This window comes from Trematomus bernacchii, unplaced genomic scaffold (assembly GCF_902827165.1).
Source record: "Trematomus bernacchii unplaced genomic scaffold, fTreBer1.1, whole genome shotgun sequence".
Taxonomy (NCBI): domain Eukaryota; kingdom Metazoa; phylum Chordata; class Actinopteri; order Perciformes; family Nototheniidae; genus Trematomus; species Trematomus bernacchii.
The window spans coordinates 4,275,337-4,299,851 of record NW_022987662.1 but is presented as its reverse complement, the minus strand read 5'-3'; the positions used below and the strand labels follow the sequence as shown (position 1 = coordinate 4,299,851).

The window sequence follows — 24,515 nt, the reverse complement described above, 5'->3', positions numbered from 1 at the left end:
ACTTTCTCTAACCTCAGGCTATCAAACTTAGTACCAAAGAAGAAAATCACTATTTTTTTCTTTCGATATATTTTATTAAAAAAGGAAAACCAACAAGAACTTTTTTACATAATGATCAAGGATTTTTATTATCTTAGTCTCTTTCATCAGTTTCATATCATTACAGAAAATGTTATAGTACAGCGTTGTTCAATGTCTCCTCATTGCTTAATAATTTCCTTAGGAGTGCTGGTCACATATATCTGTACAATATGGTTCTCTTTTTTTCTGTACATTTTTTGTGAAGTTGGTTAAAAAGGCTGTCAGCACTTAAAGAAGCTGTTTCTTTTCTTTCATTTTTTATTCTTAAATATTTGATCAAATAAAAGATTATTTTTCCCAGGTTAAGCCTGCCCCTGGGGGGGGTTAGGGCAGGGTTTACACCCGGTCACCGTGAATATAAGGAAGCTTCAGGGTCTGGGCAGACTGGGGTGTGCCCCCCCCACCTCCCCATCCCAATATCACCTCTTCCCTGCCCAGGCATTTGGCACTGCGCACATAAACAAGACTCACAAGATAAACAACAAGCAAAGCTCTTTGTGAAGCCAATATGATGCATACTAATGAGAGAAAAACAGAAGTGTCACCTTGATAGGCGCTCAAAAGAGGAAGTGGTCTTGATGTGCCCCCTCTTCCTTTTAGCTGAGCACCGTGGGAAATCTGGAGTCTTCCTCAATGTTTTCGTCATTTTCAAAAAACAGATTATTTTTTTCCACTAAAGATGAGAAAATAATAATTTTCTTTTTTTGTCCTGGCAGGCACCTACAGCTGTCTATTAAAATGCTACTGCTATAGATAAGGTCTAGCATTGAACACACAAAGCAATTGCAATGAAAGGAACGAAGTTGCCTTAATATAATAATGATAATAAGAAGAATAATGATAATAATAATAAGAATAATCATAATAATATATTACAGAATAAATCTCTTTTTATAATTAGATTTTTTCATTAAAAGTTATATTTTCTTTGTTTGAAATACTATAATCTTTTTTAAATTAATTTTTTCATATGTATCTAGGTTGTGATCAAGATGTTGACTATACCTCAACGTTATCCAAATCAATAAAAACTAGCTGTGCCGTTGCATATTACAGAATAGTCAATGATATGTGGACATGCACCGTGAACCACCCATTCCAACCCTCGCTATATGACGCCGACGCTCCGTCCCTCTGTGATGACATCATAGCCGGCCGATGACCATGACGTCAACCACCTCGCCCTTGTGCAGCTCCACGTATTGCTCTGTTTTTGGAGGTAGCATCAGGAGCCCGTTAGCACTGCGCATGCTCATCAGCCTGCTGCTCACCTGGTTCCCTGCAGCAGAGAGACAACAGAAGACTGAACAGAAGGACCCATCAAATACATTTGTATTTTTGTGTTTAATCCCATCATACTGACATGTTTAATATGGTCACACATTTGATCAAGTTTTGCAGTTTGACAGTTTCTCCATCCATCAATGTATAACTGTAAACATAAAGAAACGACCAAGGCCAAGTGCTCTAATCTGTAAATGCAGGAAACCTAAGGTGTAAGTGGTATAAACAAATACTTACAGTGTCTATATACATTTGTATTATTTCTGCCCCAAAGAAGACTCTCTGAAGTTGCATCGGTCATTATACCTAAAGTTAGAACTTTTAACATAACTTTTCATACAAAGAAAATCCCCAAAATACACAACATATTTGCATGAAAAAAAACGTGAGGCTCGTGTAATGAAGAAACTACAGTTCAGTGAATGTATTTTTTGTAATATTGAGTATTTTTGGGACTTATAGTTAACAAAACGGGAAATAGAAAGCCTTGCTTACTATAAGGTGTTCTTCAAGCTAAGCATTGGTCAGTTAATGCCTGTTGGTTTGTCTATTTACCTAAATTAGGAGTGCCTTAGTTTTCTTTCCATAGTTGTATGCACCACCCCATATTAAGAATTCCTGTTTCCCATAACTAACTAAAGGGTACCTGTCCGATCAGCCATCAGAACCACATATTTCATCCAGTTAACAGGTTTTTTAAATTATTCTAACCTTGGATTGCTTGCTTGGCACGAAGCACTACATTAACAGTTATGCAACAAAGTTAGTGAACCGTATAAGCCTGATCCAGAAGTGAGGCGTTCCAACATAATTGGTACCTGCTGTGGTTGAGGTACCTGTGCTCTGTGCCCACGGCAGAGGCTCCTGGTGATGCCATGTCAGAATGCAGCGGTGGTATTCAGGGCGAGGGTCTAACTTCACATCACAAGACAACTAGAGAGAAAACAAACAACGTAAATTATAATGATGCATGTCAACAAGTTATATTCATCCCCGTCGGTACTGTCTGTAATTAAAATAAATGTAATGTAGTGTAGAAATATAAGCTACATTTTTTTTTTTTGGGATTTTCTTTTCAGTACCTACTTTTTGATTGTTGTGTTTTATTGTTTTAATTACTGTATGCTAATTTTCTAGAATCCAGTAGTAGCAGTGACAACTCTCCCAACTTATTTGGCAAAGGTAAAGGTTTTTTCGGGATTACTATTCAATTTGGGTATGATGCCATCAGCTGAGGGAAAGGATCTGGCTACATCTGTGCTTCCAGGCCATCGCTCCCCCCACTAAGTGGCAGTAATGCATTCAAGTTGATTTCTAACTGCTTTATAACAGCAAATGATGTAGCACAGCTCTCTGGACAGCACCCATGATGGCAGGGAACCAGACCTCTCACTTGATGACGCTAGTTTGGGACACAAGCTGTGGCTGTTCAGTTTGTCTGATATTATTAGTTTCTTTCTTTACACTTATGCATATTCATGACCAGGGAGCAGGCCTTTAGGTCAGTGCGAGGCGTGTTTAGTTCCTTCAGTTGTCATAAATATGTATCAAGCGGTTGATGAAATTAGTATCAAATCATGAGTCAGGATGCAGTGTACTGGAATGATTCACCCTGAAACCTTAGTGCAAATATAATTGTAATGTTCCCATATTTAATGTTTCCTCTCTGTTGCAGGTTGTTCCTTTCTTGACCGTTGTCATGTTTCATGGTTAAACAGAAAACCCTCTTCTTCCACCAGCAGTGCCTCAACAGATGGTGAACTTTGACATTTTGTGTCTCGGCCAGAGAGCCAGGCTTCCCTGGTTTCCCTGTGCATCCTACCCTCGCTTTGATGATGGTTGGCCTAGGGTCCAAAATGCCCTGCATCTTCCTCAAGGCAGGGATGACAAAAAGATTACAGGTGACAACAGCGGACACGGGGTTTCCTAGGACGAACGGACGGACAGAGAGAGGACGCAACAGGAGAGAAGAGGGAGAGAAATATATGAGTGACACCTCTTCAGAAACAGTGGACTGAATCTCTCTTTCTCTCAACTTCACACACTACCTGGGAGGGCAAAGATTAGTTTGCGAGCACCGTCCATGTCCATGGTGGCAAATGTTGTTGGTAAACTGAAAAAGAAAAAGAAACGTGATTATTTTTTATTTAAACCATTATAATAAATCTTGCATCAATTCCTCAGTGTCTACACATTGTTTAACTTGAAAAATGACAACTTCATTTTTAAATATGAACATGTTTTGATTCCAGTGCTGTAAAAATCTACATCTGAAATGTCAATTTGAATTCCCTGTTAAGCACGTGACAACTGTTGTGCTGCATGAGTATAACGTTTATTTAATTTCCTTACCCTGGTTTCATGAAAACACGACCAAAATGGATCTGAGCATGTAGATCAATATCCAGCACCTGCTTAAGATAGTCCTAAAAGGACATTGAAAATACAAATGTTTAAAAACACAAAAGAGCTATACATAAAAACATGGGGGGAAAAAAACATATATTTAAAATTATTTGGGATTCTTGTGGATACTGGATATAAACATAATCAACTAGATACAAATTAAGTTACATACAATGGGAGTGTATTATTGTTACCTATCAATCTCATAAATAAGTCAACCCAAGAAAATATATTTTAGTTTTGGTTGTTTTTTATAATTTGAAATAAAGGCTGTTGTGTCCCCCTCTCACCACAAGGTGTCAGTAAAAGACAGCGTCATGATAACATATTTGCAGTGCCATCACACCTTCTCTCCCATGGACACTCCTCCTGAGGTGATGATGACATCAGCACGGCTGATGCCTTCATTCAGAGCGTTGAGAAGGTCATCGGGGCTGCAAAAACACACACACACACACTTATGCTAACAACCAAATAGAGAACTAGTTGTGGACGACGTATAGGAGACTGATGAACACTATAATAACAAGTGTAGTAGGAACATGAAGGCGTACTTGTCTCCCACGATGCCCAGGTTGATGGTGGGGTAGCCGTGCTCCTGGATGGTGGCCAGCAAGGTGGAGCGGTTGCTGTCCCGGATCTTCCCAGGATGGAGGTCGTCTTCTGGGTTCAGTAGCTATACCAGGACACATGGGGAGGAATTAAACATTAGAAACACTACTTATACATTCAACATCCGTCCTCTTTTAGGGTCAGCGTAAGTATATTTGGCTTTATCATTATACAGGAAATTATTTTATCTCTTTTGGTGGCAGCGAGTCTGATGGGCGTAGAGAAAATGAAATTTAAAAAAATGTAAACTCTTGTTGGCAAACATCCCTTCTATTATATTATTACTATATTTAGCTAGTACTTGGCACTAGGACAATAAAGTGATTTCCAGAAAGTGCCAGTGTGAAGTTTCAAAGGATCATTCCTTGTGCTTTTAGATAGTGCTGGAATAATTAATCGATTAGTCGATTAACAGAAAAGTAATCGGCATTCATTTTGACATTTAGTTCATTGTTATATTATTAATAAAAAAAGGCCATTGATTGATGATTCTGCATCTGGCTTTTCAGATGGATTTTAAACTTTTTGAACAAGACAATAATTACTTTGTAGATGTTCCCTTTGGCTCTGGGAACTTAGTGGTAGATAATTTCTACTGTTTTGTATCATATTTTACCAGTGACTAATCGATTAATTGTAAAAAAAAGAATCAATTGATTATAAACATGGAATGAATATTGAAAATAATCACAAGTTGCAGCCTTACATTCAGACAAATCCAAGAAAAGAAAATGCTAAATCAATGATTTTCAGCCTTTGTAGGAACAACTGCATTATAGTGTGATATGTAATAGCATAATGCATGTCCTTTATTTGCATTCATACATTTCGACCTCCCTACTTTACATGGTAGAACTACAAATCTGAACTTGCCGTTTGTTTGAGGAAAAGGAAACAAGCATTGCTCAATATTACAGATATTAAAGAAAAGCAACACCACAAATGAACATGCATCTAGTTCAGCAGGTTCACAGTGGCTTCATGGGCAGACAAGCTGCATACTTTCAGTTGTAAATGCCAGCTCTGCACAGATATTCAGTTTCACCCAAATTCTACATGGTCAATTTAACACTGCTGCAGGTAGAGAGTGTTAATGCAAGACAAATCCTCTATATAAATCAGACTTGCTCAAGGAAGGGGAGATGAGGACAATAGCACTTCATATTTGGAATGTGGCCATGGAGTAGGTGACTCACGACTGATTACACAATTCAGACATATCTGCACAGGGCCGAGAACAAGGTGTTATGGGTATCTAGAGTCTGCTGAGGATCTCCATGAAGGTTACACACCCAATGAAATTTGAACTGCACCATCAGTCACACAGAGAATGCACAAATGTGATCCCAGCGTTAAAAGGAAACCACCTGGTCACAGATAAACACATCGTTCACAACTGAAAGCACACATGAATCGGCTGAGTGCGCATTCAGCTCTGAATGTTGTTCTGGTGTCCGCAGTCAAAGCAAACAATGTTGATTGTGCATAAATATGAACGAGGTGTGCCGTCAGAGAAGATGGCACGTTGGAGTTACCTTTAGAAGCTGAGGCTGAAGCTTTTTGGCAAATACAGATACAGTGTGTGAGTGCCAAGGCGTAACATTTCCTGAATTGAATGAAACATTTCAAGACGAGAAAACATGCACGTTTCTCCTAACCCTCTTACCTCATTTCCTGTGGACATGACGGCCACCACAGGGAATTTCTGCACCTCCACCTCTGTGACTCCCACAGTGGCCAGGAGACCAATCTCAGACGGGCCCATGTGGGTTCCCTTTGCAAGCACACACTCCCCCCGCTTAATGTCATGACCAATGGGCCTATAACAAGGAAGCAATCGTTTAGAGGAAAAGAGAGAGAGAAAGAAAGAATGCACTATGTTAAAAAATGTATTATTAGTCAAATGTAACTTTTCTGGGGACATTTAGTGGATTTGACCCAACAAAAGGACCATTAGCAACTACATTTCATACCCAGTGTTGAATGCTTTCAAGTTGTTGCCTTTCTTTTGTTAAACATGGTCCCCATTTAGGTCAACTAATCGGGACTTTTATCCATTTTTTATTCTTTGTTCACTGTGGAACATTCAGACAAAACTGCGGTTTCTCCAAGAATTAAAAGTAAAACGGGTCGATCAATCCATACACAATATTTCTTTTTGTGGGTAAAGTATTCCTTTAGGTATATATTTTAATAAAATCATAATGATCATATGAAAACATCTAATATCATCTCAATTTTTCTTCTTATAAGAGGCACTTAATAATACTAACCAACACAATAACACACTGACCTGATGTCCTGCCCCGGGCGAGCCTGGACGAGGATTCGTACTTCCAACTCTTCTGTGCCCTGAAAGACAAACCAGCCATCAGATCTATCAACATGAACACAACCAACCATACAAGCCCAAATTCATTGTGTATTGTGCTCATCTTTGGGCTTAACCTATTCTCAGTGACATCTCCAACTACTATAATCCATTTTCAGCTGCTATGGCATTGGTATAGACTCTAAATAGTATCTGCATTTGTTGGTGAATGTAAAACACAAGCCAGTGATGCCCTTTTATGATGGGCTGCATTATTAACCACAATTTGGGCGTCTTTCCTGCCTCTTCATTGGAGGAAAGAGCAGAAGTCAGACTCACGTCTTCAGACTCGCGGAGCAGCTCGGTGTCTTCCACCTGCACTACAGCGTCGGCCCCGCATGGGATGGGGGCCCCCGTCGTCACCCTCATCACCTGGCCGGGCATCACTGTGTGGGTGGGCTGCAGAGACACACAGAACAAGGCATTATGGTTTATCCTTTAACTTAAGTAGCATATCATTTCATTTTTTTAAGGAAATATAATTTAAAAAAAAGGGAACTAATTTCACCATTGGGCCTAAAGTAAAATAGAATAAAGTGAAATGTTTGATAGAGTGGAAACCCTCTTTAATGGTCACACATGCAGAGCACACAGCACACACAGTGACATTCGGCCTCTGCATTTAACCCATCCTAGTACCAGGAGTCTAGTACTGAAGTTACGGACAGATTTGAGCCAAACAGTGATCAAATGAAGGCAAAGATACCACTTGTAGACCTAGTAAGTGATATAAGAGGGGGGGAAATGAAGTATGTGTTTGCATGTGTTCTGATTTTCTTCAATATGAGAGGTGGAGGTAGTCAATACATCTCTGTAGCCTGCTCTTGTCTCAGAGGTTTAATCTGTTTTATAGTTTGGCAGGACTTTTACTTTTTTTGCCACGCTTTGGGGCGAAGGGCTTTTCATCTCTGCTAAGGGAACACACTGGTGAGCAATTACAGCTGGTCAAGGCGTGAGGTGAAGGACAAAAGTGAAGTACTTTATTTTCATACACAGGTTGTGTGGGGGTTTGCGTGACAGGGACTCTGTGTGTGTGTGTGTGTGTGTGTGTGTGTGTGTGTGTGTGTGTGTGTGTGTGTGTGTGTGTGTGTGTGTGTGAGTTGGACTTTTCTGTGAGCTAGAGAAAGCATGCGTGTCTAAAGTGTCAACGTGGGCGCGGACCTGCTCTCCAGCTTGGGACTCTCCGATGATGAAGCGGTCGCCTGGGCCGTCAGCCGCTGAAATAAAAGAAAGATTTAATAGCATTACACACATGTACAGCTGAAAACGTGTGTGTGTGTGTGTGTGTGTGTGTGTGTGTGTGTGTGTGTGTGTGTGTGTGTGTGTGTGTGTGTGTGTGTGTGTAGGAGTGTGCCATTTAGTTGAGTCATTTTATTTCAGTGGGAAAAAGAATGAACAAATCGGAGGAGAAGGAGAGAGAGAGAGACATGTGATGTTTAATTAAACATAATAATGGAAATATACACAGTAATGTCAATGCTTGAAGATCACAGAACCTTTGCATTGTGCACTTTTTATTAAATTCCTTTCCTTCAACCTATTTGTTCTGCTCTAACTAAACACACAGGAACAAGAATGAAAACTTATGATGAAACACTAAAAAACACAATTCAAACTTAAATTACTCCTAGCTATTGCGAAATGTCCTTGGAGAGTGAAACATGTGACATGAATATAGGATCACATGCTTCCACAGTGGTAATAAAATACAAGTCTCGCACTGTTTTCCTTGTGAAACACTTGGAAAGACCAAGTGGACAAACACAATCTGTTATTTTTGTGATTTTTCAGAAATTGACACAATCCAAATGAGGGTTTTCCAACTCATGGATCCAGATCTGGGGGTTGAGAAAAAAATACTGAGCTCTGGTGAAACTACTAGGTTATTGAGTCCTTCCGCACACAAAGTCTAGGCTCTAAAATCTCTTAAATCTACACATGTAAGCCTCGGCAGGTGCCAGGCCCTTAGGACAAGATTCATTTCATCCAGAGAGACCTGTGGTGCTCTGCTCCTCCTCCTCCATCAGCAAGAGCCAAGAGCAGATGTTACATGCAAGAGTTTTTTAGCTGCCTGGAGCTAGCAAGCTGCCACCCTGCTCTCCAGGTTAACAGGCCCTCGATGCTTTAAGGATGCTCAGCAACTGTACGAATTCAACTATGACTGGACGCTACAGGAACAAACCCTGTCTCTCTTGCCACTTATCTCCACCTGGCAGCTATGGAGGACAGCCCCCTCCATGTCCCACAATGCAATGCCTTATTCTTCCCTCAGCTCACGTTGGCAGAAGAAGCCCTCACAGGCTCCTGAGGCTGTTCTCCACTGTGTCCTGCTCCTCTCTAACCAGCACCATCAGTGCATTTGTACAGGAGGAGAGACACTGGCCTGGGTAGTTCTCCACTTCTTACTTCTGAAGAAGCTGAAGCTGGATTAGGTTCACCAGTGATTGGTACATTGAGTGTTAGGTCACATGTCAGGACCGTGTTTCATACTACCCTCTATTATCCTTAAGTGAAATTGTTCTCTTCATTAGATCTAGTGCGATGGAACCAATTGTATTTCAGTCGTGTGTTAAGTTTCAGCGTACACTAGTAAACTTACAATATAACAAGACAAGATTAAACATATTTGGTTCCAATGTGTTTCATAACTTTTTCTCCAGTTAATTAGGCATTCAAAATAATACCTTAAAACGGCTTATTGTTGAATGAAACATTGTGTTTTATATTTTAATTTAGAGAACCGTCATTGTATCAAATGAGCAGGACATCATCATAACAATCTGTATATTTTATTTACTTATAAGAACGTTTTTACAACAGATATAGAATATACATTTTTATTTTTTCTCTTTTTTTAATTTAGTTTACTCTATATCTATGGACCATTGCACACCAAAGCAAATGTATTGGCGGACTTCATTTACTTGATTTATTTTGACGGCCCTTAAAGCGCTTTACATATAAATGTATTGTATGTGAAAACCTTCTTTGGCAATAAAACTAATTATTATTTCGGTTCTGAATAAAAAAAAAAAGACTACATTTGTTTGTGGCGGGGCAATTTGTAAAGATTTGAAATTCCAGGCAGATTTTCTGGCTAACCGAGACTCCTCTGCTAGTAAAAACGACTAGTATCAGCACATCTTGGTCTACATTATTTCAGTAGAACTGACCCCAATGCCAAATCTGAGACTGACGGGGACATATTTCAAATCAGCTGGCACAATATATACGGTTCTTACCTCTCACAGCATAACCATCCTTGACAGAGGCAGGGAAGGGTGGCAGGTTGTCTTTGGCATAAACGTCCTGAGCCAGGACTCGACCCATCCCATCTGTGGGAGAGGGGGGAGAGGGGGGAGATCATGAGTATGAGAAGGGGAGAAAGGTGGGACCGTGCTTCTGATTCAGATCGAGATACAGAGTGGCATATGTGCCAGAGGTGTGTGTGTGTGTGTATGTGTGTGTGTTTTAAGAGAGACAGAGTGTGACACCGCGCATCAAGATCACACACACACACACACACACACACACACACACACACACACACACACACACACACACACACACACACACACACACACACACACACACACACACACACACACACACACACACACACACACACACACACACACACACACACACACACCACACACACACACACACACACACACACACACACACACACACACCACACACACACACACACACACACACACACACACACACACACACACACACACACACACACACACACACCATTTCTGTTTCAGCGTCACTAATTCACATATAACAAGTGCTGCTATCCAAATAAAAAGCCAGCCAGACAACTTAAGAACACTTGTGTAGGCAGAACAGAGACTCTGGATATAGACAATAGCTCAGAGAGAGTGAGGGAAGGGAGGAGAGAAAGATGGAGAAAACAGAGGCAGAGTGGGTGGAGGAGAGAAATCCTGGCACTAGAAATACCTTAAGCTGCTATGTGGCTATATATAGCATTTTTCAGCTTCTTTATGCTATGATTATGTGGGAGTTAATGTGGAGATCTAAGCTTTGATATCAATGAAAATAATATGCATGTACACATCATGTCAAAGACAGTCATAACGAGTGGTTGTAAATTATATATCGACGTTGTAGAAGAAGACACACGTGACTATTTGTGTCCAATCCTCACAGCTTGTTTTTTTTTAAGTCAACAGCATTTCACCTGTGTGTATTTTCGAGCTACTCTGTCCAAGCTGCTGTTCAAACAACGTGTTCAAACCAGTGTGTTGAAGCAGAGGATTGAATAAAAATAGAACAGAGGTTTTACTGAAGCTGAAATATGTGTTTGATCAGATGCTTTGAGAAACATCACATACAGAAAGCCAAGGGTTTTAAAAGGGTTACATAACGGTAAATACATCTATCGGTTTTGTGACATAACTCCTTCACATAATATGCTGGAAAAACAATATGACATTTTAAGGAACATTTTGGGAAATATGCTTATTTTCCAGTCTACAGTAAATGTACCTGCTGATGGTGCTTTTGCATTTAGTGTACAGACATGAGAGTGGTATTAATCTTCTATTCTTGTTTTCGTTAAGAAAATCAAAGTGTATTTCCAAGAAATGTAAATGTTTTATGTGACTGGAGTACAGATTTGAGGTATTTAGCATTAAACTGTTACTGTTCTTTAATTATAATACTGTACCTAACAAAAGCTCCTGAAGAATACAACAGTAAAAGAGTGGCATTCAATGCTGAATAATATATGTAGAAGAACATTATGATGATGTAATAAGAGATACGTTAAATGCAAAAAAGCAGCTTAAGCATCAATACATGTATAAACACTCCCAAGCACACATCCATGCACACCTCTCTAAATCCAGCAGGGGAGCTGCTCCAGCTGTTGTCTCTCTAAATATTTCATCTCTCATATCCCATCTTCCTCTCCCCACTGCCCTCCTCCCAGCTGTGCTCCTGCAAATCCTACAACTCCCTCCCCTCTCAAGGAACATGAAACATCACTTTACACCCGGGAGAAGAAAGAGAGTTCCTTCTACCATCATTGATCTAGACGTCATGCGTGCCGCCGCAGGGTGTTCGTGCCCCCAATCTGTGCTACCCCTTCTTCTGAGATGAATTAAAGAGTGTGTGTCTCCCCCTCTGGCCCTCCGCCTGGCTCTGTGTCACTGAGGCCACGCCGCCAGAAGGCTGACGAGACCCACGGGGGCTAAACTAACTTCTGTGTATGTTTGTATCTGTTTAGACATGCAATTCATAAAACAGAATATACCTACAGAGATACATTAAGCAATCAATTCAATCTTGAATGAGGCTATGAACGACTGTATATTCTTTCCATTTTGTGTCACTTTATTCTATTCTAGTTAAAATATTTGTATACTATGTTCTATGTGTGTTTAGTGTGAAGTGGCTGCAATGCACTTTTTATTGTGCAACCCTGTGTTAAAATGACTAATTAAGGAAACCTGTGGATTATTATAAAAAGTATACAAATTTAACCTGCAACAAAACCGTGTGATCAAAAAATAATACAAATATGTTTAAATCATATTTCCATTTTCAAACTGGATGAGAGTGAACTAAAACATTTGTAGACTTTTAAACTAAAGAGACACTAAAATGCTTAGTATGTTGTATCATTTCTGTTTAGTTTGTCACTAAATGCGACTATTTCTACGTACAAGATTTACATATTTGTATTTATATCAAAGCAGCATTAAAGTGACAAACACTCTGTTCCATGAACTTTCTCAACAAAAGAAAACACACGAAGAGACGCCCAATGCAGCATTTAAAATAGTCTTGTCAATGTTGTGCAGCAGCAAATGCAAACAAAATATGAATCATAAGGAAATGGTTGCATTTGATTAGCCGTGTAGCCAAGAACCGTTATGTGTGCGAGGATTTTGCTGTCAGTGTGAGTGACACCATGGCATGCAGACTGCTGATTCAGCGAGGAGTCCAGTTGTGGACAGAGAGAGTTTAAAAGCTGTCATGTGAACTTAGCGAGTGTGTGTTGCTGCATCCATCTGAAAGGTGCGACACATCGACATCCCAGCATGCCGAGCGGCTGCTGTCAGCAGACATCATGGGAAAGGGAACTGGAAATGCCACGGGGGCAGGTGAACTATTTAAGACGTAAAACTGTCCTCCTCACCTCTGTAGTTGATGATCTCAGTGCCCAGGACGGCGGTCATCTCCAGCACAGTGATGAAGGCCTTGTCCATGGAGGTGAGGGGGAAGGGGGACATGCGGTGCCTCCGGGCCACCTTGGTGATGTCCACTGCACTGTGACCTGGGGAGACAGGAGACATTACACACACTGTCAAAAAATCATTTTTACATTATAACTGTTCAAAATGACTCACATTCAACATAAGCATGCAGTACAGTGTAGACCAGTGGTTCTCAACTGGTGGACCCGTTTCGAGTGGGTCGCGGATGTGTGAGTGAAGAAAAAAAAGTTGGAAAAAAAAAATTGGATTTTTTTTTTTTTTTTTGGGGGGGAAAAGTCAAACTTTTATTTTGAAGGCCCGATTTTCTTCTCAGAGTGTACCAGAATGCGTAGTTTATGTTAGTATTTCTAAAAATCTCCTGGGGGAGAATCCCCCCAGACCCCCCTGCTGGGGTTGGGTTTCAGCATGTGTGCCTTTTTATATAGTTCAGCTTTGATTCCATCATCTCATTAAACCTTTTTTAAAAGCATACTTTAGTTCTGTGAAGGGATATAAGGGATATATGCACTGTACTTCACTTTTATTAATATTGTATGCTCAAAAGCGTATATATTACAGCACGATTTTTTGTTGAATAGATTTGAGTGCTTCAAAATGTTGGGTCGCGATGTATTGACCAAGTAAAAAGTGGGTCCCGAGGCCTGACCAGTTGAGAACCACTGGTGTAGACCCTGACATATATTGGGAGGATATCAATATTTGAGAAAATCTGATCACAGAATATAAACTTATATTCTTTTTTTAAGCACATTACATTTTTAATACCGGGCATCTGAAATAGTTTTGACCAAGATTGCTTCCAAATGACCTCAAAAATATATTTGATGTACTGGAATTTAATGAAACTTATCCACTGACATTATGACAACGTTTTAATTATCTTCAGCGCAATAATACAGAGAAATACATTCCATAGTTTACTTAAACTTCAATTTATGAATGGTTATCATTGTTCCCAATCATTTGCAGGTTTGGATAAAACTAATGCACACGCTATGGAAATGAGTTTTTATTTCAAGGACACTAAAGTGTGTCGACATTTACACATATACACACACATTTGGATAAGAAGTCTAAATGTAGTGCATTCGGTAGAAAACCGAATTATTTCAGACATAGCTCCAGACCCAGGCTTTGAAATGAAAAAGCCCAGCCTAAATCAGAGAACACGCTCCGCTTTTAAGCATTTTAATTCTTAAATAAGACGGTTTGAAAGTTAAGAGCAAGATAGAGCGGAGGGAGGGAACTCTGCAGGGAATCAATCCAGAGACAGTGCAGCCTCCAAAGGCAAGGAACTGAACCACTCAACTATCTCTGGAGACAGAATCTATATTTTAAGAATTTTCTTTTGGCCCAAGAGCTACAAAAAAAGTTTTAAAAAAATCTACTAAGAGATTAGAACTGATTTGGGCGCATTGGGTTTGCGTCTGCAGCAGAGGTCGAATTTGAAGGGATATGATAATGCACACATGCTGAACAAACACATTTAGAAATAAATATATGGATTCATGTATTCCGTGCATGAGTGCAATTACACAACTGAGACACCATGAGGAGAGCTTGGCGAAGAGATAGTCCTGTTTGTTTGCAGAATGTGTGGAACCAGCCGGATGATAGAGGTGCTCGATAGCAGCCATGTTGGCCTAATAATACCTCTAATAATTCCAAAGGTAAAAGGAACAAAGCAAGGTGTAACTAATATGTAATCTGCTCTCTCTCTCCCCCCTTCTCTCTGTATCTTGCTCTCCCTCTGCCTCTCTGCCTCACAGCGAAGAATAGACGACGCTGTGCTTTGATTTCCCTTGACCCAATTTCTCTCCTTTAAACATACACTTACGCTTCCACAGCATATTCTGATGCTCAACATGAGGCTTAACAACCTCTGGCAAAACCCCACGCACACACACACACACAAAGGGCGTGCAACACGGCCGCCACACACAAACCATGTTCGCATTATCACATCCATTTTAAATCTATTTATGCTTGTTTGAGAGCACACATTGTGACATACAAGATAACACACAGGAAATAGAGAGTGGTTTAGCATGGGACACTTAGAACTCACTTGATCTTAGGATATTTTCTTTGCTGCTGCATCGTGACTGCACCTAAAGATGGAGAGGGTGATTTGGAAAGAGACAAAGGGCAAAAGGAAAGAGAGAAAGCAGAGGTAGTGGTAATTTAAGATAAACCGGGCCGCACGTTTGACATGCTTGAGATGAGAAGCTGTTTATACAACAGTCAGAAGCATGTGTCACACTACACTGTGCACTTTGTCCTGCTGTTGTTGGGAGATGACTGCATCTCCTGCATTACAATTATTATCAGTTACTGTACACTACATCACAGGTGATATTCACACTGGTAAATGCACTGACATTTCATATCACTATTAGATTAGAAAAGGAATATACGGACAAAGGCAACAACATACAGAGTGACAATATCGTATCACACAAGGTCATAACAGATGTTTAACTGTGCTACGGTGTGACATCAAATGTAGTGGAGATGTAGTGTTGAGTTTAGATAGTGGCTGTTCAGATGTGGTGCAGGACGGTTTCTCCTGAGATCGCTGATGCGGCCTGACAGCTGCACTACTGCTTCACCTCCTGTAATCTATAGCAAGGTGGAGAGAGATAGTGAGGGGCGAGGACTGGGCTGAGCTTCCCAAAGGCATCTCGACACTACTAACTTTAATGTGTTGTCGGTAATGTTTATAACTTATATGTCTTAGCCACATAAATTAAAACAATACCACAAAAGTAACCCATGGGATGACAATAAATGGCCTTTATCTGATGTTAGCAAATCTCAAAATGAAGATTATACTCAGCAGAAACTGTTTCCTCCGCTCATAAAAAAGATATTGGTTATGGTTTTGGGATATTTTTCCACTTATTTATTACCATTTGTAATATTTTCTTTCATGTTTTATTTTTATGTTTTGGCTTTGTAGATACAGCTATTTAAAAAAAAAATCTGTTAACAAAAGTGTGAATATGTTTGTATAATGAAACTAAAACTGAAATAAAGATTAAGTTAAATAAAAATAAAAAGAAGATATTGGTATTCAAACTTCAAAGTATCTTTATTTTCCATTTGGTTGGTTTTGTAGCCAAGATAAAAAAAACAAACAAAACCCTAAACAATTTTTCTCTCAATCTCATATTAATATTCATATTGAAGTAGTGACAAAAAAGTGATGTATGTACTATATAATGACGTGTATCAATAGTACATATAGAAAACATAGGGCTGATCACAGATGCTACACAGCATTATTAAAACTACCATATACAATTCCTTAAAAGCAGATCCTGAGTTACAGTAGGAGCGTGCTGTTGGGAAGCTCAGCTTTAGTGAAGGAGAATCACAAGTTGCAAGTTACCATTAAGATTGGCACAGAATAAAACGATTTATTGCACACCAAATAGTAAAAAAAGCAATCAATTCTGACGCCGTCATTTTTAAAGTCTGTAGAAAATCATGGCAGATATTTACACTTACATTTATTTTTTCCCAATTGTGAGCGGGACGATTTTGGGGATTTTTTAGCTATCCATTTTCTTGAATGCCCTGACTGTCAATCGACCTTTATCAGAGGTTTTGTATTAACATAACTTATTGTAATTCTGTCTGCCCTCACATGTCTTTCACTTTTACTGTTGCAACTATTGCATCACAGAAACACACACATTGGGTGTGGGTGGTGTGTGGTGTATGGAGAACCAAAACACCCATGGTGTAGGTGAAGTTCTCTCTACCCCACCCACCCAGCCATAAACCCCTTTCTTCCTGATCCCCTCCCTCACCGCCATACTAACTAAGCTAACATTGTGACACCACTGGGCACCAAACAGCCGAAGTGAGAGGGTGGGAGATGGGAGATGAGGCAAGGTGGGTGGGATGGTGGAGGAAGAGGAGGGATGGAGAGACAGAGAGAACAACAGAGAGAGAGAGAGAGAGAGAGAGAGACAGAGGGTGGAAGGATGAGGATCAGCATGACGTGGTCCCACAGCCCGGAAAGAAAAGAAAACAAAGAAAAACAGGAAGCACGAACTAGACAGACTTCACTAAACTACAGAGCCGAGACACAGCAGAAAGGAGGGAGGCCTGATGGCATCTACTGAACAGACATCCAGCACACCAGACATAGCTACTGAAAGCAGAGCATGTTAACCGGAGAGACAGAGACAGATGGGGGGAGAGAAGGGGAGACGGACAGAGAAACAAGAAGAGACAGGAAAGTGTGTGTGGGAGACGGAAAGAGGAGGACTCCTAACAGGCCGGACAGAGAAACAGTGAACGACAGACAGATAAGAGGACGAGAAAGAGACATGTGGCAACAGACAGACAGGAAGATATATACAAAGAGAGAAAGAGAGCGAGCGAGGGCTAGAGAGATAGCTAGGCAAGCGAGGAGGGGAGAAAGGGGGGTGGGGGGGGGGGGGACACAGAGAGCGGGGCGTTTGTATTGCGCGCTCCTCGGAGGAGGGTGAGGGAAAGGCAAGGAGGGGAGGGGGGGCGGGATAGTTACTCGAGAGCTGAAGGTCCTCCTGCGATCATCTTTAAGCCCCTCCAACCTACACTGGAGCTAGTGGAGATAAAGCATCGAATCACAGGCATCAGTGCATCTGTCCCAGCAAACCACAACACCACAGACAGACAGACAGACAGACAGACAGACAGACAGACAGACAGACAGACAGACAGACAGACAGACAGACAGACAGACAGACAGACATCCGCTACGACAGGGAACCCTAGCAGGAGAAGGGAGCAGCAGGGATAGAAAGAGAGAGAGAGAAACTGATAAAGAAAGCGCAGTGGGCTCTCAGCTGGCATATGGCACCCAGTGACAGCCATATTGGAGGCCCTGGGAGCATTTGTAAAAAACATTTTGAATTATACAACTGTTTAAGACGATAACTTCTGTGCTATTTTTGTAATAACTGACTCTAGTGTCATGTTGGATTGGAAGAGAACACCAATCATGGTAGAGAATTAAAGGGGCCCTGTTATGTTCATATTTTAAAGTTCGTATTTTGTCCTCTACTGTGACATGGTTACATGCATTAATGTTCAAAAAGGTCTTTATTTTTCTCATACTGTGTGATTTTTTCACCCTAGTCTGCTCTGATTGGTTAGTTGGCTGGCTCTGTTGTGATTGGCCAAAAGCTTAGACCTGCCACATAGCCTATATCGTGTTGACGTTTATCCAATAGAACAGCAAGTGTTACATAGTGATGTCACTATGTCAGAGTCCAATGTGATTTCAGGCAGGGGGAGGGGGTTGTGTTGGAGAGAAAGTCTCAAACTACATAACTAAAGACATGACAGTTTACTGTGTCACAGTAAAACATAAGGCGCGTTCACACCGCAGTACTTTTCCCACTTTAGTTCCGATATAGTTCCGAAATGTCGCGTTCACACCAAAAAGAGCCGGAACTAAAATTAGTTAATCAGAACCTTTTTTACCCCCTTTTACGTCCCTGCTAGAGAGCAGGTACTTTCGTGGGAGAAAAAGGTTCCTATGTCTGATTGGCTGGGCAGAATGCAAACCACGCCCCTTAAATCTCCAAAAAGGTTTTGTGAAGCCGCCATTTTATTATCCTCGCATTAGCATTATTAGCATTAGCATTAGCCCAGCGCACAAACGCAGAGAGACTAACTTATGGCAACACAAAATAAAACATGGGAGCGGTGGAGATGAGGTGTCGGCGTTCTGGCGATTTACTCGGAAGGCTTCAGTAGACACTGCTGGGAGTCCCAGCAGCTTCTACTGAAGCCAGTCCCTAACTCCGGGGACTTCCGGCTGGGGACTTCGGGTGGCAGTATACACCGTGAAGTTGTTTGCGGCCTGCCAGTAAACCCAAAGCAGAAGAAGAAGAAGTGACGTCAGCGGCTTCATTTGCCTAATCCTCCCCAGGGACTTATTCCAGTGTGAACGCGATCTGTACTTAGTTCATGAGAACTAAAGAGTTCTGATGAACTAAGTTCTGATGAACCTTTGTGGGAAAAGTACTGCGGTGTGAATGCGCCTAATATGTACTTCTCACAGTTAACCTAAATAAAAACGTTCTTAACCTAAATGAAGCACACTTGGGCAGGAAAAAGTACATTTGTTTGATATTATATTTTCTTCTACATCAGCTATCTGTTATTGAAGCTTATTTGTTTGTAAACAGCCTATTTAGGGGACCACCATGATGGCACCAGCTGTGGTTGCTAGGCGATTTGTTGCACAACTGCAGAGCCCTCATTTACAGAGAGAGAGAGGTATGTTGAAAAAAAGAGACAGAAAAAGGACAAAGGTGGGGATTAAGGGAGCTAAATACAGCTACAGCAAGACACAGATCAAACTTGCAGACATTGAAAAGCACATATGAATTCTAACGTTCGACAGCTAGGACATTTTCGTACAAAGTGTGCCAAAACTGCAAAAGACAACTACATTTTTTAAATGAAGACACGATTAACGCAGAACAGTTACATCAGAAGCTCACTACTTAGCTCGTTTCTTTAAAACACAGACAAACTACAAGTATCACACGTTTCTACTTCCTAATCCAGTTTCACATATGCCTCTATAGTAATGACAGCTAAAGCAGTTCATATACAGTCACTGCTAACCAAAAAACAGCTACAAGCCTTGATGCAAGGTGGAGGGATGACACTAAGACTGACACGGTGGAAAACAAGACCTCATTATGGCAAAAAACATACAAAACTAAGTAGAAAAGATCATACCATCAGAGAGTGATGGGGGGGGAGACAGTTTGCATATGGAGATGAACACAGTGGGAAAAGCTACAGGAGTGTGTGTTTGGAAGTGAGGAGAGTTTGTGGAGAATGAGTGCAGTAGCAGAATGGGTAGGTTTTGGGACATAAAGGGAGGGGGAAGGCAAAAAAGCAGACTTTCAAACAATCTCACACTCATTTCTAATCTACCCTCCACTGCAATCCCCCCTTACTGGTGAGAGACTGACCGAGTGAGAGGAGAGCATGAGTTCAAATGAGGGATGCAAATGGAAACACACACACATTCACACACACACGTCATACACACAAACACAAGAAGCACAGATTAGAAAGTCCCTCTGTAAGCATACTAAGGTGAAATAAAGTCATTGAGAGCCATTGTTGTGTGTGTGTGTGTGTGTGTGAGGATTTGGGCTTTATTCGTCTTAATTGCAGTAAGCTCAGAATGCAGACACACACACAAAAAAAACAAAAAACTGGACCCTCTTGCCAGAAACACTAATCACGCCAACCCCGTTGTCGCCACGGAAACAGCCTGACGACGGGTTGTCATGGAGATCTGCCAAGAAGATCAATGGGCGATGGGGAGCGGCGGGTGTCTTACGGACGGAGAATAGCGAGCGTGGCCAGGTCAGAGAGACACGTGGCTCCGGGGGCCGAGGGCCGCCCCCCGGGGGAAATCGATGGGGCCAATAACCAGCTGGAGGAAATGATGGGATGCAACCGCTGCGGTGCTGAGCTCAGCGCTAAAACAAAGGAGCTGTCAGAGAAATTATGCAAAAAAGGGGAAGATTTATCCGTCTGCCGTGAGGAAGAGAAGGTTGTGACAGGGCGAGGGAGGCTCGTTTGGACCAGATTCAACCACCTCCCCCCCGCGGGACGTGGCAAGAGAGGGAGAGAGCAGAGGACACAATGCTGGAGTGATAGCGGCAGAGCGGTAGAGGGCAGGACAAAATGCTACTGTGGAAATCCAGAGCAAAGTCTTCCTCTCTAGGGGGGGAAAGAGCCGGAGGGGGAGACACCACTGACTCCCATCACTTCTCATGGGCTTCCCAATCTCTTCATCATCCGTTAATTCACACTCACACTTTTGCACTCAAATTCCAACCAGGTACAGACAAGCTCACACACACACTCAACATACTACAATATCACCAGCCACAGACACACACATCACATGAAATGACCAGATGGGGGATGAATGAGAGAGAATGAGTGTTGGTGGAGATCCTGAGAGGCAATGGGGAGGAATGTGCTGACTTCGAAAGGTGGTGATACACAGGGCAACTTACTGAGCAACAATGAGGGGCAACACAGTGCAACTCAAGTGCTGCTTTTCTATTTGTATTTATACTATTGCCATGTGTATCACCACACTACTTGGAAACCTGTCCTGAATGACCTACACACCTCCCCCTGTATACATCAGTTTAATGGGAAAGACTCAAATGTATTTTGTTTGTTTTTGCAGAATCACAGACCCCATTTACCTGGCATCAACATGCAATCTGTATCAAGATAAAGTATCAGCTCACTATCGCCTGCATTAAGATAATGGTATCAATATATATTCTTGTTATCTCAAGTGAGCCAATAAAACCTCTAAAAGCTTAGTTTAATTATTAAGTAGATATTTTTCTTGACTTGATAAGATAAGTCTTGATCAAACTGTAAGTGAACAAATTATTTATAAAGGTAAACAACACAGAACTGACATCCCGTTTCTATTCAGATGTTGCTAAATCTTTTTGGATTGGAGTACATCTTTTCAAGCTGTGCACTGCCCACCTTAAACCAGTAAGAGGAGCACTCAAAATAAAGCACAAGCACACATTTCCAATGTAAACTAATTACAAATAGATTGCAAAAAGAGAGTGTGTTCATGTATGGATATAAGATATCCAGTCACAAATCTCATGTTATTACCACCTGTAAATGGGGTCTACTTCATCAATATCACCATGCTTTGATCTTTGACCCTGTGACACTTTTCTGGATCTTAACCAGTACTATACTACTATACTTTGCTTACGTCTTTGTTGTTTTGGAGTATCAGCAAAGGCACTAAAAGCAGGTTTGCTGTAGCTAGGGGTGGCCCAGTGTGATCTAGTCTAACATGTTTGATGTGCCTCTCCCTGCCTGTGTACATGTGTGTTGGTGTGTGAGGTGCATTGTGGGATGCCAGTGGCCTGCATGCCGGTAGATAAGAGGTTGGTAGAAGGTTAGCGGGTTTACCTGGTCCAAGGTAGAGTACCTTGACTTGAGCGTGATGACCTCATCCAGGTGAGCCCTGAATTCTCTCCGTGAGGCCTGGGGGAAGCCACAGGATAGTCACTCACCTTCAAACCACACACACTCTCACACAGGTGCAGGCAACAGGCATGCACACCAACTCTGATCAACACAACATATCAGTTAGTGGAGCTTTTAAAACACTGTTGCTCAAACAGTCTCCTCATTTTTCTAACACATCCCTGAACTCAACCACTAGCCTAACACACATTCTCCAATCGCATCAAAGGAAATTGAAGAATAAAAATAAATGGCAAACAACTAGAAAGCACTAGCCACCAAGAAACAAAACCAAAGATGGATGAAGAACAGAACCAGTTCAATGGATGTTCACAACAGAACCAGTGGAGCTCTGCTACTGTGGACACATTTCTCTATAAGTGAGTGTGTGTGGAGGTAGATAAGAAGTGAACCGAGTGAGTGCTTGACCCCTGGTCGTACCCGAGGCCTCTGTCTGGAAAAGAGTCAATGCTTTGACTTATTTGTATTATTTTAATGCAATTATGATTTAGGTGTAGAATAAGATAATTTAAACTGATATAATGACATGTAGCCTGACTGATACTGGATTTGTGTTAGGCCAATACTATAATGCAAGATAAAAACATTTTTGATGATGAATGAATATATCTTACATTTGGTATTTAAAAGGATTGTGTTTTATGATTTAAACTGAACAGCATTTGCAAATTAAGAATATAGGAATAAGAATAAGAACGTTGATAAAAAAATAGATAGATAGATAGATATAGATTTAAATAAAATTACTAACAAAGCACGGGCTTATCTAAAGCTAGTTGAGTAGCACTTGAAATGTTTTGGCTCGATGAAACCTGATGTACTTATATGATTCTGTTTTCTTCAAGTTTGTATCTTCTTGGTCGAATGCACTTATTGTAAGTCGCTTTGGATAAAAGCGTCAGCTAAATGCAATGTAATGTTATCGAACCATTCTGACCTGGGCAAGCCAGTATCATCAGCATTACTTTAGTATTTAAACCTTTAAGATACTGTTCAGTGAATTTCAGTTGTTCAATTATGGCTGGTGTACAAGACCAAAACAGGTGAAAAAATATTAAATTGGCTAAAAACATTGGCTTTAACAAAAATTACAAGTATCGCAACTGCAGTAATCCAATGAAAGCAATTTATTCTATAAATAATAATAATAATACGTTTATTTAGTATAGCATTATGAGGAAGGAGGAGAGTGGTTGCATTACAACTACTTTAGGAAAAGAATATCTTCTCTCTTGCTTTTAAGATAAATGAAGATGAATTATTTTTAAAACATGTACAATAGATAAGATTAAACTAATCATTACCTCCAACCATCTTTCTTATCTGACAAGTCTTAAGCTTCCAAACGCTTTTCCAGATTTCATTACTTTTGCAATTACAGGTAATCAATGGACGTCGATATCTCATTGGACAAGTGTCAGCTCTCTTCCACGCCCTTGCACTGAGGCCACGTCTTTATCACTTAAAGATCAGAGTCGCTGGGGCCTGACCTGAGTAACAAGCACAGGAGAGCTGCAAAGGCTTACAGCACATTCAGCGGGCCTTTTCTCTTCTACACGATGCTGTGTGTGTGTGTGTGTGTGTGTGTGTGTGTGTGTGTGTAAGAGAGGCCCTTTTCAAAGGAACTCAAATGTGTACACACACTTTGTTTGTGCAGGCAATATCACTTTCATTCGAATACATAATTCAAGCACCTTTCAACTTCAATTCTGAGGTTGAAACGCAGTTGAGAAATATGCCAAGTGATGGAGGTGTGTTTATTTTTTAGAGGGTGTGTGAAACAAGGCGAGGGTTAGATAAAGTACGAGTACCAGAGTGACGTATCACTACAAGACATAAATTAGAAGAAAAACATAACAAGACACCATCCACACGAAAACAGAGAGGAGGAACGGAAAGGATTGTGGGTAGTGTGTTGAAAAGAAATAACACAGAGAGACAGCAGGAGGGCAGCAGGCAGGACAGCACACACACTCACAATAAAGAAACTGAAACGCTGACATCAAAGAATTATGTCAACAGATTTCACATAACAGTTGTGGGTTAGTTGAAAGCAATAATATTAAGTTTGAATACAAAAATACTAGAACTAGAAATACTTCAACTTAATATTATTGCTTTCAACTAACCTAATACACTAATGTGAAATTTGGTGACATGATGCATTTAATTAAAGTCAACGTTTTTTCAACACACACACACACACACACACACACACACACACACACACACACACACACACACACACACACACACACACACACACACACACACACACACACACACACACACACACACACACACACACACACACACACACACACACACACACACCACACACACACACACACACACACACACACACACACACACACACACACACACACACACACACACACACACACGGGGGGGGGGGGGGGAAA

General features: G+C 40.9%; 1 protein-coding gene across 13 annotated transcripts in view; it reads right to left on the bottom strand.

The window, feature by feature from the left end:
* Positions 1–24,515, bottom strand: part of gphnb (gephyrin b) — an 84,406-nt gene continuing 59,891 nt past the window's right edge. For 2 of the 13 annotated variants that reach the window (XM_034135432.1, XM_034135436.1), the window contains 16 exons: positions 22,015–22,089; positions 17,555–17,611; positions 15,080–15,122; positions 12,933–13,070; positions 9,997–10,089; positions 7,916–7,971; positions 7,034–7,153; positions 6,677–6,735; positions 6,050–6,203; positions 4,326–4,447; positions 4,118–4,205; positions 3,718–3,791; positions 3,411–3,478; positions 3,188–3,291; positions 2,184–2,298; positions 2–1,360 (listed from right to left, as the gene is read on the bottom strand). In XM_034135432.1, the coding sequence (XP_033991323.1) occupies positions 1,227–1,360; positions 2,184–2,298; positions 3,188–3,291; positions 3,411–3,478; positions 3,718–3,791; positions 4,118–4,205; positions 4,326–4,447; positions 6,050–6,203; positions 6,677–6,735; positions 7,034–7,153; positions 7,916–7,971; positions 9,997–10,089; positions 12,933–13,070; positions 15,080–15,122; positions 17,555–17,611; positions 22,015–22,089 (1,500 nt within the window). In that variant the 3' untranslated portion in view covers positions 2–1,226. Of the gene's footprint in view, positions 1,361–2,183; positions 3,292–3,410; positions 3,479–3,717; positions 3,792–4,117; positions 4,206–4,325; positions 4,448–6,049; positions 6,204–6,676; positions 6,736–7,033; positions 7,154–7,915; positions 7,972–9,996; positions 10,090–12,932; positions 13,071–15,079; positions 15,123–17,554; positions 17,612–22,014; positions 22,090–24,515 lie in introns of all 13 variants that reach the window. The other 11 variants (XM_034135437.1, XM_034135440.1, XM_034135433.1 and 8 more) reach the window with 10 other exon arrangements.